General features: G+C 39.7%; 1 protein-coding gene across 1 annotated transcript in view; it reads right to left on the reverse strand.

Annotated features, from left to right (window-relative positions):
- Nucleotides 1-833: 833 nt before the first annotated feature.
- The window catches only part of LOC141201433 (cryptic protein-like), a 63,390-nt gene continuing 49,917 nt past the window's right edge, over nt 834-14,306 (reverse strand). The window contains exons 4-6 of the mRNA XM_073663686.1: nt 3,816-3,930; nt 3,622-3,722; nt 834-979 (exon numbers count right to left, since the gene is read on the reverse strand). Of these exons, the coding sequence (XP_073519787.1) occupies nt 834-979; nt 3,622-3,722; nt 3,816-3,930 (362 nt within the window). The remainder of the gene's footprint in view (nt 980-3,621; nt 3,723-3,815; nt 3,931-14,306) is intronic.

The raw sequence follows: 14,306 nt of genomic DNA on the forward strand, positions 1-14,306 counted from the left end.
CTCGGGCCGAGCTCCGAGTATTTATAGCTGCTCGGTGATATGGTTGAATAGCTCCCGTGTGCATGATTTGTGACTGTTTGACATCTTTATTACATGGGAGGAATGTCTATTTCTTACACATTCCTCACATGTAATAAAGCTGTCAAACAGTTGTAAATCATGCACACGGGAGCGATTCAACCATATCACCGAGCAGCTGTAAATACTTGGAGCTCGGCCTGAGCATAGTCGGACAGAATATACTCGCTCAACACTAGTAATAACTAGTGAAGAGCGAAACTGATTCACAAGACACTGGTCCAGCAGTCATGTTAGTATCCCATGGTCTCTACAATCTACCTCCTACCCGCTAGCATCTCTTCTAGTTAGTAGTCCAGGCGTGCAACGTCCTGCATGCCTCACGCCACAATGGGACATCGCATCGGGCCTACAAATCAGAAGAAAAACTGGAGATTCCAGCATATAACAGGTGGTTTGCAGGACTCCAATCCAGTGGTCACGGAATAGTAAGAAGAAATCAGTTTGCTCATCTCTATTAGTGACCCAAACTTGCATCACATATCCAAAAATGCACTCATATTATCCTAATTTTCATACGATTAAAAATTGTATTATAGGATAACCGACTCGTGATCCTCAACCACTAGATGAAATCAAGAAGACGTAATAATGAACTGCTTTATTCTGAACTTCAGAATTTTCAGCAAGCTTAGCATTAAACCAGACAGCATTTAAAACCAAAAAGTTTATAATGATTACAATTTTCTATAAATCTTTGAAAAATAAAATCTCTTTAATAAAAAAGTGCTGCATATTTCAATTGCAGCGATAAATTAAAAATTTGGTAAAGTGGCTTCTATAGGCAACATCATTAGTCCTATGCTAACCATAGTAAGGATAAGCATCGCAATAGGACAAGACGACTTCGCCCTTCCTTTGGACTGCACCATTCGAATTTCTTCTTTATATTCATTTGATTCTGTGAAAAATAAAAATATATTATATATTATTTATAAACAAACACACATTGTAGTCCAGACCATTCAATTACATGGAAATCACCAGGGAAAAAAAAAAAAAAAAACACAAATAGCACTTCAGACATGGTATGGAGAAAAGTGGAAGCTATTTGCATAGATCACCAACCCTATGCTCTGAATACCTGAATAATGAGATGTAGGATTAGTAGTGTGCATGGTAACGTAGGCAACAATGGTCAATAGAAAATCAAAGAAGAAATCCTTTCTGCCATGAGAAGAAACAGGATGATCTGTAGTTTTTCTTTCCTTAAACATTTGCAGGAGACATGGGCCCTTTATGGGAGGTAAAAGGTGTTAAATGTCTGCCACTGATTTCTCCAGCTCCCTTTGTAGTCATAAAGGACTTTTGATAAGACAACCCGTGCCTTGTCATTTTCTTTCTATGAAAAGGGCATAAAATGCTTGACAGCAGTGATTGCCTCCATATGCTCCTATTTTCTCACATAATCTAGTTTATCTGTCCATTTTAACCCAATCTGCTAGGAGACTAATGGAATTCCGGACAGCTCATCGCCGTCTGATTTTTTATTGCTTGCAAAATTCCTGAGAGGCCAATGTCACAGTTTCTACCCTCTGTAGTGATAATTGTAATTCAGTAAAAACTATTTCTATGTAAAAATTATATGGAAAAATGTAAATATAGGTCTTTGAGATATCCTCTTTGGAGGCACTGTTAAAATTTCGGTATACTATACCTGTATTTTTTGTCAATCCCAATACCAACTCCCCATGCCCACTGCATTACAGCTTGTGTTAGGAATTTGGTATAGCTTGTTGACAACCTATATCCAAGGCTGCAACATGCAAACAAGGATATATTACCGTATAATTAAGAAGAAATGACAATTACTAGCCCGGAGTGCATTACATGTGGCCATTGATGATGGACTTCCATTGGCCCTGATGGATAAGGCATCTAGGGATTATCTTATCGATCGTTTATTTGGCCACTGTATCTATTGACCTAAACTCAATGTAGGATACAATTGCAGTCTTTTGGTTATCGCTTGGGCCAAGAGTGTGATAAAGACAGAAAGTCAGGGAGCCTTAAGGGCCACTAAAGAAAACACCATGTTATAAATTGCACATGGTAGGGGATGAAACCTGTTTCAGATTACACCAGGGCTCAGAAGTTTTGTTCACATCACGTGTCATCCATCAGGGTTTACGTCTAAAGCCCTGAAAATTGGAACTCTGACATTTGCACTTAAGGGGCCATTGACCGACTTTGGTGTCCACTTTAAATAGGTGGATACTGCCCAAAATTACGTCTGACAGAGCACACAGCGACTCTGACAGCATCATTGATGTCAATGGCCTAGTCAGGCCAGGCTTTGGACTTCTAGGGGTATTCCCATCTTCAAGATCCTATCCCAATATGTGTAATATTAGCAAATACCTCCAATTAGAAATGTAGTATAGTTTTTCCGATTCATTATGTCTGTTTTCTCATGTGCAGGCATTGCAGGACCTTAGTTATCCATGGTTACGACCACTGATCTAGTAACAGCTAGTTGCTAGTGGTCGTAACCATGGATACCTAAGGTTCTGTGATGTCTGCACATGAGGAGAGAGACATAGTGAATCAGAAAAACTGTACTACATTTCTAATTGGAAGTATTTGCTGTTTTTACTACACCGACTACATATTAGGATAGAATCTTGGACATGTGAATACTCCTTTAAGCCCCGACAAAGCCACTGATGAGTGACTAAAATGTGATAAACCTGCCTTGAAGTTCCAGCTCTAAATTTGGCTGTGTTATTTAGACTGCTGTTTGCAACCACCTTATTTCGGCACTGAATGGCATGATTATTTGTACTTGGGATGAATGCTCTGTTGGGGTACTACATAATACATCTAATAGGAACTGAACATGGCATAATACTATAAGCTGAAGTGAACATCCCCATTATAAGCCTGTCACTATGGTCTATTTCTCGTGTTGTAATTTACAAAAAAAAAAAAAAAACTACAGGAGAGGCGAGGGGCCAAAAAAAAAAAGTAGAGGGATGGGAAAAGATTAACATTTTGAAGGGACTCCTCAAGGAGTCACTGCCATTTCATAAGAATATATATATTTTTTTCTTAATGAAATGACAGGTTATGAAAGTTAAGCTAAAGATCTTAGTAATAATTCAATAACTTTTGTTAATTACGTCAATATATACGAAACCATATACTGGCAACACTGCAGCCGTGACATGAGATGCATTTACTTTTGTTTCCCCGCTCTTGTAAACCGTGCATGTATGTTTTGCGTGTTTGTGTTGCTTATCAAAGGCTAACATGCTCCCGCTAAATACTCTTTGGATTGCTTGGATTTTCTGAAATGGCAAAAACAGAAGGCAATCATTTTCTGTTAAGCAGTGGAGATTGCCGTAGGCACAATATAATTCCAGCAGCTTATTGTTACAGCTTCCCAAGAAACGTCCACTGATTTGTACACTTTGTTATTTTTATGTGTGTATAAATGGCCGCACTGTAAAACTATGCCTTTGTTACATAAAATCTATTGTAACCCGGAGAGTCAATCATTTTCCATTGATTAAACTGGAAAGCATCTATACTTAGACTTACCACAGGCCCCAGATGGAAAGCAGTACATAACTCCATAGACGCATCTGCATAAAGCACACTTCTTGGGCAGCCAGTGATTGTGAGCTACAGAACCACAATGCCTTCATGAAAAAAATAAAGCAGATAAAAGATCAATTCAGTCTTGAAAAGATAAATTTAATGCCTGGTGTATGGTTTACTTGCATAACACGTACCTGTTCCGCAAATCAAACTCACAATGTCTTCCTGTGAAATGCGTAGGGCAGGCACAGAAGCTGCCTAGCATGCAGGTCCCTCCATTCTGACAGCAATGCTTGTCCAGTGAACTTGCTGGAAATAAAAATACATATGTTTCGAAGGTGTGAAAATTGCATTAAAATGCAATCTGTCAGCAAGTTTTTGCTATGTAATCTGAGAGTAGGGACAGAGACCCTAATTACAGTGATGTGTCACTTACTAGGCTGTGCTTTTCCGTTTCAACGCAATCAGTGTTGAGTTCACTAATTGACAGACCACTGTATTTCATCTTCTTCGACTCTCTTGTAACAGGGCTGGTACAACAAGATTGGGGAATAGCTCATGTGGTACCGATATTTAAGAAAAGTTAGAAAGTGGATCCAGGCAACTGCCGTCCGATAAGTCTGACATCAGTGGTAGCAATTACCATCTGGTAAATCTGACATTGGTGGTGTGCAAGAATTTTGAAAGCATTATAAGAGATAACCTACAAAAAAATATTGCAGAGAATAATTCCTGTCATGGACCCGTGCTGGTTGTCAGTTGTTCTAAAGTCGTGTCTAACCAACATGCCGAGTTTCTATGAGGAGGTAAGTGCAAATCTGAATGTTGGTAATATGGCTGATGATCCCTGGACACTGCGCCCCAATGCATGTTTAGATATTTCTTCTTTTGGGCGGGGGTCGCGGCGTCCAGGGGTCATGGGTGAGTGGTTTACCTACTACTAATGTTGTTATCTTAGATATATCTACCATAATATCTAGGTGTGTGTTCTGCCTGATTCTTACCAATCTTATCTTATGTGTGTAGCCCTGTGGAAAATATACATATTAATGTTCACATACTACTATACATAGGGACCTCACACTGATGGGTTTGGGACAGCACCACATTATGAAATATACACACACACATCTATCTCCCTCTGAAACCCATATCATCTTATTCGGATTTTTCTTTGAGCTCATCATGCTAAACCTCACTGTGTACCTCTGGGAAATTTCCCTGTTTTGGAACACTACTACTATGTTTGTTCTATTTTTTAGAATTGTATGTCTAGCTAGTTAATAAAATTTATAATTCTGTTTACACAATATTGGAAGTGGTAACGACTTTTTTTTTTTTTTTTTGGATAGAATTGGCGTAATCCTATTGCTGCATATAGATTAAATGGGAGTATATTCGAAACTACAGAACAGGAGAAGGACTTGGGTACTCTCGTTAAAAGTAAGCCGAGCAGCAGCACTCAATATCAAGCAGCAGCTGCAAAAGCAAACAAGATTTTAGGATGTATTAACCCCTTCACTCTCGAGCCCGTTTTCACCTTCATGACTGGTGATTTTTATTTTTTTTTTTTGTTTTGTTTACAAATTTTACTTTAGACCCAAAATTATTTTTATTTTTGCAAGGGGAACAGGAGAAAAAAAATGGACCCCAAGATTTGTTGTGCAATTTCTCCTGAGTAAACAGATACCCCATATGTGGGGAAAAACCACTGTTTTGGCGCATTGGCAGGGCTCGGAAGAGAAAGAGCGCCATTTGACTTTTGGAATGTAAAATTTGTTAGTATAATTAGCGGACGCCATGTCGTGTTTAGAGAGCCCCTGATGTGGAAACCCCCTACAAGTGACACCATTTTGGAATCTAGACCCCTCAGGCAACTTATCTAGAAGTGGGATGAGCACCTTGAACCCCAAGGTGCTTCACAGAAGTTTATAACAGCCGTAAGAAAAAAAAAAATCCCATTTTTCCCCGCAAAATTTTTTTTAGCCTCTTTTTTTTTTCTTCACAGGGGTAACAGGAGAAAATGGCCTCCAAAATTTGTTGTGCAATTTCTGAGTACGCAGATACCCCATATGCTGTCATATCATGTTTGGAGAGCCCCTGATGTGGCTAAACAGTAGAAAAACCCCACAAATGACCGCATTTTAGAAACTAAACCCCTCAAAGAATTTATTTAGATGTGTGGTGAGCACCTTGAACTCACAAGTACTTCACAGAATTTTACAACATGGATCTTTAAAAATGAAAAAAAAAAAAAAAAAAAAAATGATATATATTTTCCCTCCCCAAAAAATGTTGTTTTACCCCAAAATTGTTTTAATTTTTACAAGGATGGCAGGAGAAAAAGGACCCCAAAATTTGTTGTGCAATTTCTCCTGACACCAATATGTCATATGTGGTCAAAAACTACTTTTTATACACAGTACAAAGCTCAGAAGGGAAGAAGCACCATACTGGAGTTCAGATTTTGCTTGACTGGTTTGAGGGTGCCATGTCACATTGGCAGAGCCCCTGAGGTGCCAGAACAGCAGACCCTTCATAAGAGACCCCATTTTACAAACTACACATCAAGGAATTCATCTAGGGGTGCAGTGAGCATATTGACGTCACAGAATTTTATACCATTGGCCAGTGAAGAGAAAAAAAACATTTTTAACCCCAGATTTTACATTTTCACACTGGGAAAAAAATGGCACAAAAATGTGTCCCACAATTTCTGCTGAACGTGGCAATACCCCATATGTGGCTGTACAGTACTGCTTAGCCATACGGTGAGTCTCTGGAGGGACGGAGCGCTATTTGCCTCCTGGAGAGCAGATTATTCTAGAATAGTATGTGGAATCCGTATACAGAGCACCTAGTGCTAGAATAGCAGAATCTGCCCTCAAGTGAATCCATTTTGGAAATTATACCCCTTTGGGAATTTATCTACAGGTGTAGTGATGATTTGGACTCCATGGGTCTTTTCCAGAAGCAAGCAGCAGCAGCAGATGTTGCTGAGTGAAAATTGCAAACTGCCGTTGTAGTGACCAGTACATTGTGCCCTGATCATGCTTCTGGAGAAACGCACTAGTAAATTAAGCTAGCTCTCATTGATACAGAAATGCCAAACATGTGGGCGCTAACTGCTCTTTTGGTACACATTGGAGATCAGAAGGGATTTGGGAGTACAGAATTAGCCATGGCGCTTTTCCAGAGCCTTTGTGCTACCAGTAATGTGGAAGCCCCTCTATTTCCTATAAGAGATGACGGACCTGAGTGGGGATTTTTTTTGTGGATTGAGTTGAAGCTTTTGTTGGGAACATTTGGAATCACATTTATCCTGCACTTTACGATGAGCACTTATATCGGTGTTTCCATCTAAATCTCAGAGTGACACGTTTCAGATAACACCCCCCCCCCCCCACAAGGGATTCATTCACTATAATGAGGAAGCAGAGTTACTCTGGATTCAGTCTGGCCTCTGTTCAGCGTTGTATTTTTCAGAAGTGCACAAAACTGTGGACCAATGCACTTTCATACACGCCTAATAAAAAGATGGACACCAACAGATCATAGGCCAGACGGCGTCCACAATGCCTCCATCTACCTCATCATAGGGAATCTTCCACTGGGGATTCTGCGTCTGAATCACATATTTCACAGATTTACACTAAAACCCGAGAGAGCAGGATAAATGTGCACAGAGCCATACTGCAATCTTTGGGAGGCAGAATGAACAAATCATCAGCAGGTAAAGAATTGGTATTTATTTTTTACGCCATTCCTGGTGCGGTACAATTGATTAGATGACTTTATTCTTTGGGTCGGTGCTATTACAGCGATACCAGATTTATATCGGGTTTTTATGTTTGGCAGCTGTCACAGTAAAAAGACGATTGTTATTGCAAAAAACTATTTTTTTGCATCGCCATATTTTGAGAGCTATAATGTTTCCATATTTCGGCCGACAGTCAGGTAAGGGCTTGTTTTTTGACGGACGAGTTGTCGTTTTTTTATTGGTACCATTTTCAGCCACATAACATTTTTCGATCACTTTCTGTTCAGATTTTTGGGAGGCAAAAAAACAAACAAACAGCAATTCAGGAAATGTTTTTTTTGGGGTGATTTTTATGTCGTTCTGCATGTGGTAAAATTGATAAGGCAGCTTTATTCCTTGGATCAGTATGATTACGATACAACATTTATATTTTTTTTATGTTTTGGAGCTTTTACACAAACTTTTATAGAAAAAAAATATTATTTTTGCCTCACTTTATTCTGAGAGCTATAAAACTTTTCTATATCTGCTGGTATATATCAAGATGATGATTTCAGCAGTTTAATTTTTATTTACATTCATATTTTTGATTGCGTTTTATTCTACTTTTTGTTCGGCGGTATCACGATAAAGCATCTTTCTTTGTTGTTTTTTTATGGTGTTCACTGAAGGAGTTAACTTGTGGGGCAGTTTTAAAGTTCAGGTCGTTCCAGACGTGGTGATACCAAATATGTAATTTTTTCCTAAAAATATTTATTTATAGGTACAGTATATTTTTTAAAAAAAAAATGTTTTCACTTTTTTTTTTTTTTTTTTACACTTTGTCCCACTATGGGACTTTCACTAATTGCAGGCTGATCACTTGTATATTACTGGGATATAGGAGCATTCCTATACAAACTGTCAGTTCTGCACTGACACACAAAGTTGCTAGATCATGCACTGCTTGTGATCTGTCAACTTTGCTAGCTCTGGTGACCCGGATTTCATCATGACTATATCAGGTCACCATGACCTCGCAGGGTCTCAGATTCAAAAGGCAAAAATTATGGAATCACCGGGCTCGGAGGATGTTCATTCAGTTGCTTAATGTTGTTGAAAAAAAATAGATCACAAACATGGCACAAAACTAAAGTCATTTCAAATCGCAACTTTAGGGCTTTAAGAAACACTAAAAGAAATCAAGATTTAAAATGTGGTACTTCGTAAGGGTAATTTTTTTTCAGACCAAGCAGAGGGAAAAAAAAAGAATTATGGAATCACCCTGTACATTTTCATTTCCAAAACTAACACCTGCATCAAATTAGATCTGCATCTAAAAAGGAGTGATCACACCTTGGAGAGCTGTTGCACCAAGTGGACTGACATGAATCATGGCTCCAACATGAGAGATGTCAATTGAAACAAAAGGAGAGGATTATCAAACTCTTAAAAGAAGGTAAATCATGACGCAATGTTGCAAAAGATATTGGTTGTTCACAGTCAGCTGTGTCTAAAATCTGGACCAAATACAAACAACATCGGAAGGTTGTTAAAGGCAAACATACTGGTAGACCAAGGAAGACAAAGCGTCAAGACCGGAAACTTAAAGCAATATGTCTCCAAAACAGGAAATGCACAACAAAACAAACTAGGAATGAATGGGAGGAAACTGGAGTCAATGTCTGTGACCTAACTAAGTAGCCACCTAAAGGAAATGGGATTTACATACAGAAAAGCTAAACATAAGCCATCATTAACACCTAAACAGAAAAAAACAAGGTTACAATGGGCTAAGGAAAAGCAATCGTGGACTGTGGATGACTGGATGAAAGTAATATTCAGTGATGAATCGTGAATCTGCATTGGGCAAGGTGATGATGCTGGAACTTTTGTTTGGTGCCGTTCCAATAAGAATTATAAAGATGACTGCAAATTTCCACAGTCATTGATGATATTGGGCTGCATGTCAGGTAAAGGCACTGGGGAGATGGCTGTCATTACATCTACAATAAATGCCCAAGTTTACATTGATATTTTGGACCGTTTTCTTATCCCATCAATTGAAAGGATGTTTGGGGATGATGACATTTTTCAAGATAAAGTATCCTGCCATAGAGCAAAAACTGTGAAAACATTCCTGGAAAGAAGACACAAGGTCAATGTCATGATCTGGCGGAAGTTGAATAAAATGGTCCATGACAAGGCTCCAACCTGCAAAGCTGATCTGGCAACAGCAATCAGAGAAAGTTGGAGTCAAATTGATGAAGAGTACTGTGTGTCACTCATTAAGTCCATGCCTCAGAGACTGCAAGCTTTTATTAAAGCCAGAGGTGGTGCAACAAAATACTAGTGATCTATTGGAGTGTTCTTTTGTGTGTTTGTTTTTTATGATTCCATAATTTTTTCCCTATGCTTGGTCTGAAAAAAAAATTACCCTTACTGAGTACCACATTTTTTATCTTGATTTCTTTTAGTGTTTCTTAAAGCCCTAAAGTTGCCATTTGAAATGACTTTAGTTTTGTGCCATGTTTGTGATCTGCTTTTTTTCAACAACATTAAACAACTGAATGAACATCCTCAGAGCCCGGTGATTCCATAATTTTTGCCAGGGGGTTGTATAAAATGTGTGATCAGTACAAAGGACTAGCACATGACTTATTCCTTCCAAAGACCATACTAAGGACCAGGGGGCACTCATTACAGGTGAAAAAGGCAATTCCGGAACCTAAATAGGAAAGGGTTCTTTACAGTTAGAGCAGTCAGACTGTGGAATGCCCTACCGCAAGAGGTAGTGATGGCAGATAATATATCAGCATTTAAAAGAGGTCTGGATGATTTTCTGACAAGTTATATTGTTGGTTATAAATAATCTAATGATAAAGAAAGTTTGAACTTTATGGACCTATGACTTTTTTTTTTTGCCATCCTATATGTGACTGTTTTATGAGCAGGTGATTATCACTACAGGACAAACTGTCTTGAGCCTCCTACACCAACCATGCCCACGGCAGTGATTAGCAGATTTCTGTCACTATACATTGTACAAAGAAAGCTGCTATCAATGGCTTGGGCAGGGTTAAACACTGCTCTACATTCAGAGCTCTGCAAGATCTGCAGCAGAGAAGACGGATTCTATCACAGCTGCTGCACTTAGTAAACTTAGTGATACATCACTGGAATCCGGGTCTCTATCCCTACCTCATGCTGTTCTCAGATTACATAAAAACCTGCAGACAAACTTCATTCTAGAAGTAATTGGCAACAGAAAAATTAAATGAAATCGTCTATTAGATTTTCTCAAAGATTATAAACCATTAGGTGCAACCACTATCCTGCCCTCTAAACCTGGGGAATGAGGGGGGCAGATGAGGCTGTATTTTAGGTACGCCGATAATGTCAGTAAAGTGCTGAGGAATTAATTGCACTATATAAGCGAGTAAAATAAATATGTTTTCTTCACGGATACCACACGTACTGATTATAATCTATAGTGCAGCACAGATGTCTGTGTGGTTGCACAAACCGAGTGTCGGTGCAAACCGCAGAGACAGGTCCGTTTTTTTTTTGTTGGTTTTTTTTTTTTTAAACCAATAGCATGGATGACCAGGGCCAATACAAGTATATGGGTTCGTGTAAAACACGTACAGAGCACAGATGACATCCATGTGCTGCACGTGTTTAAACATTGCAAAGTATAGGATGAGCATTGGAATTCATGTTTATTTTTTGCAGTATGGCTTAAGAAAAAAACAGATGGCAAACACTTTTTTTTCCCTGCTACCAGTATTATACGGACGTGTGAAGGAGTTCTAAAGCAGTGGTTTTATTAGCCTCCAAGTATGAAACTCTAGTATAGATTCTGCTTATGGATTTAAAGTGGGAATTTAACTGCCTTGCCCCCAATTGTAATGGATATGCTGCAACTACCACCACTTTGATAATGTTTAAATGTTTATGAATATGAAATAAATCTAGAACTATAAAAGTATTAAAACTGAGCAGTTTATACAATATTGCAAAAGAAGCAATAGCACAGTATTTTTCAAGGGGTTTAGTCAACACATTTGCTAAAGTTCCAGTTCATCATGACGTACAGCGAGCCGTAACCTCGCGCATGTGGTGAATAAACCTGTTGAAGGATAAAGTCTACAGTCCGGGGAGCGGTTACTTCTTTAGTGATTTTGGTTTGTAGTAAAGATTCAGCATAATTTCATTTGGGATTAGCAGTCAAGAGAGTGGTGCTAGTTAGTGATGGACAACCTTCCATATACAGGTTCATAAATAAACAGATGATGATTATAACCTCCCCTCTGACTGCTAAGTCCAAAAATTAGCAGGCATTTTAAAGAATAAAATATAAAATTGGCAAATCTCTTCCGAAAAAAACTAATTTATTCAGCTCCTTTTACTTTGATTGCGCAACTAGTTCATCTCTCGCCTCACTACTCCTCTGCAAATCCCTACACTGGCTCCCAATTGTCCAGTGTATCCAGTTCAAAGTAACACTGGCCTACAAAGCCATCCATAACCTTTCTCCTCCATACATCTCTGAACTAATCTCCCAATATATTCCCTTACCTAGTCTCCGGTCCTCCCAAGACCTCCTTCTCTCCTCCACACTTATTCGTTCCTTACCCACTCGCCTCCAAGACTTCTCCCGAATATCCCCCATCCTCTGGAATTCTGTGCCTCAACACTTTCGATTATCCACCACACTTGGATCTTTCAGACGGAACCTGAAAACTCATCTCTTCAAACAAGCTTACAGCCTGCCATGACCTTGCTTGCTGCCACCTCAACAATACCAGAGCTACTGCAACCCCTCAACCTACGGTCTCCTTCCCCACCATCCTGTAGAATGTAAGCCCGCAAAGGCAGGGTCCTCTTCCCTCCATACCGTTCTATCACTGTTAGTTTCTTTACTGTAAGTGACATCTTTATTTGGTATGTAACCCCCTTCTTATGAACAGCACTATGGAATCAATGGCGCTATATAAATAAGTAATAGCAGATGACATCACATGTACAAGGTGACACTAAAAGACATTTTAAACACCTGTAAGATATTAAAAAATAGAATTAGTCTTACCGGTAATTTGGTTTCTAAGACCCTCCACGACAGCACCAACTGGAGGTTGCCTACCCATCCTAATTAGGGACAGGGGACACAAAAGGTTAAATAACCCCTCCCCTATACTATCACCAGTGTTTTCAAATGACCACACAAGATGAGTGCTTCAATAATATTTTGTTAACACTAATGAGTTTGTCTCATAAATCAAGAAAGGGCGGGAATTACCCGTGCTGTCATGGAGGGTCTTAGAAACCGAATTACCGGTAAGACCAATTCTATTTTCTCCAATGCCCTCCACAACAGCACCACCTGGAGCAATACCAAAGAATGAATTTTTAGGGAGGGACAACCGCCTGAAGGACTTTCCTTCCAAATGCTAGGTCTCTATTTGACATTACATCCAATCTATAATGTTTAGCAAAGGTATGGATGGATGACCGACCATGTAGTTGCTCTGCAAATCTGCTCGACGGATGCACTAGCCTTTTCAGCCCAGGAGACATAGTTCTGGTGGAATGACCTTTCAAGGATTCTGGAGGAAGTCAGTTTTGATTTTTTGTATGCCTCACAAATCGCTTTTTTAATCCAATTTGCCAGCGTGTGTTTTGGAGATTTTCTTCCCTTTGTTGGGGCCTCCATATTGTACAAAGAGGCTCTGATCCCTTCTCCAGGACTCAGTCTGACTTAAGTAGAAGATGATAGTCCTAATATCCAGCGAGTGGAACTCCTCTTCCCTGCTATTTGCTGGATTCTGACAAAAGGATGGAAGGATTATAGGCTGAGAAATCTGGAATTCAGATGAGACTTTGGGAAGAAATGAAGGCTACAACTGGAGCATGATTCTGTCTTCCAGAACTCGAAAGTAAGGCTCTCCGATGGAAAGTGCTTGAATTTCCCCCACTCTCCTAGTTGTAGTCAGGGATATCAACAACACTGCTTTCCTTGACAGCCTGTCTATTTGAGATTCAGATATTGGCTCGAAAGGTTGCATGGCAAGACCTTTAAAAAACCGTATTGAGATCACAAGGCGGAACATTTCTTGCTCTCGTCGGGTTCATTCGTGATGCAGCAGTCATGAATCTCCTAATCCATCTGTTTTGGGCCAAGTCAGTATCAAATTAAGAGCTTAGGGCTGAGATCTGGATCTTAAGAGTGCTTGGTCTTAATCCTTTAGACATACCGTTTTGCAAAAAAATCCAGAATCTTAGATATAGTCGACTGAAAGGGATCTAGTGTATGAGGGTCATACCACAGCTTGAAGGTCTTTCAGATCTTTCCATAAATGGAGTTCGTGACCCGCTTCCTGCTTTTCTGCAGTGTATACATCACCTCCTCTGAAAAGCCTCTGGCTTTTAGGATGGTGGCGTCAGAAGCCAGGCTGCTAAGGAGAGAGTTTGAGGGGCCGGATGGTAGATCGGACCCTGATGCAGCAGATCGTGTATCTGAGGAAGAATCAACGGATCTGCCACCTTCAAACTGTTCAAAATTCCAAACCATTCCCTTTTGGACCACATCGGAGCTATGAGGATTGTTTTTACTCTTTCGGCCCTGATTTTTTGTAAAGTCCTTGGTAACAACGGAATTGGGGGAAGGGTGGGGTGGGGGATGCATACGAGAGTCTGACATTCCAAGGATGAGCAAACGTGTCTATCCTGCTGGCTGCCAGATCCTTGGGGGGGGGGGGGGGGGGGGGGGTCGAAGGAGAAAAAGGTTATTACTTTCGCATTCTCGTGGTTTGCTTACAAATCCACTTCTGGATTTCCCCATTTCTGTACAACCATATGGAATATCTTCCAGTTCAGACTCCATTCTCCCGGATGAATGTCCCTTCTGCTTAATAAAGCTGCCCGATAACTGTCGGAGCCTTTC

This window comes from Phyllobates terribilis, unplaced genomic scaffold, assembly GCF_046119375.1.
Source record: "Phyllobates terribilis strain yellow unplaced genomic scaffold, ASM4611937v1 Scaffold_1__5_contigs__length_1240528914, whole genome shotgun sequence".
Taxonomy (NCBI): Eukaryota; Metazoa; Chordata; class Amphibia; order Anura; family Dendrobatidae; genus Phyllobates; species Phyllobates terribilis.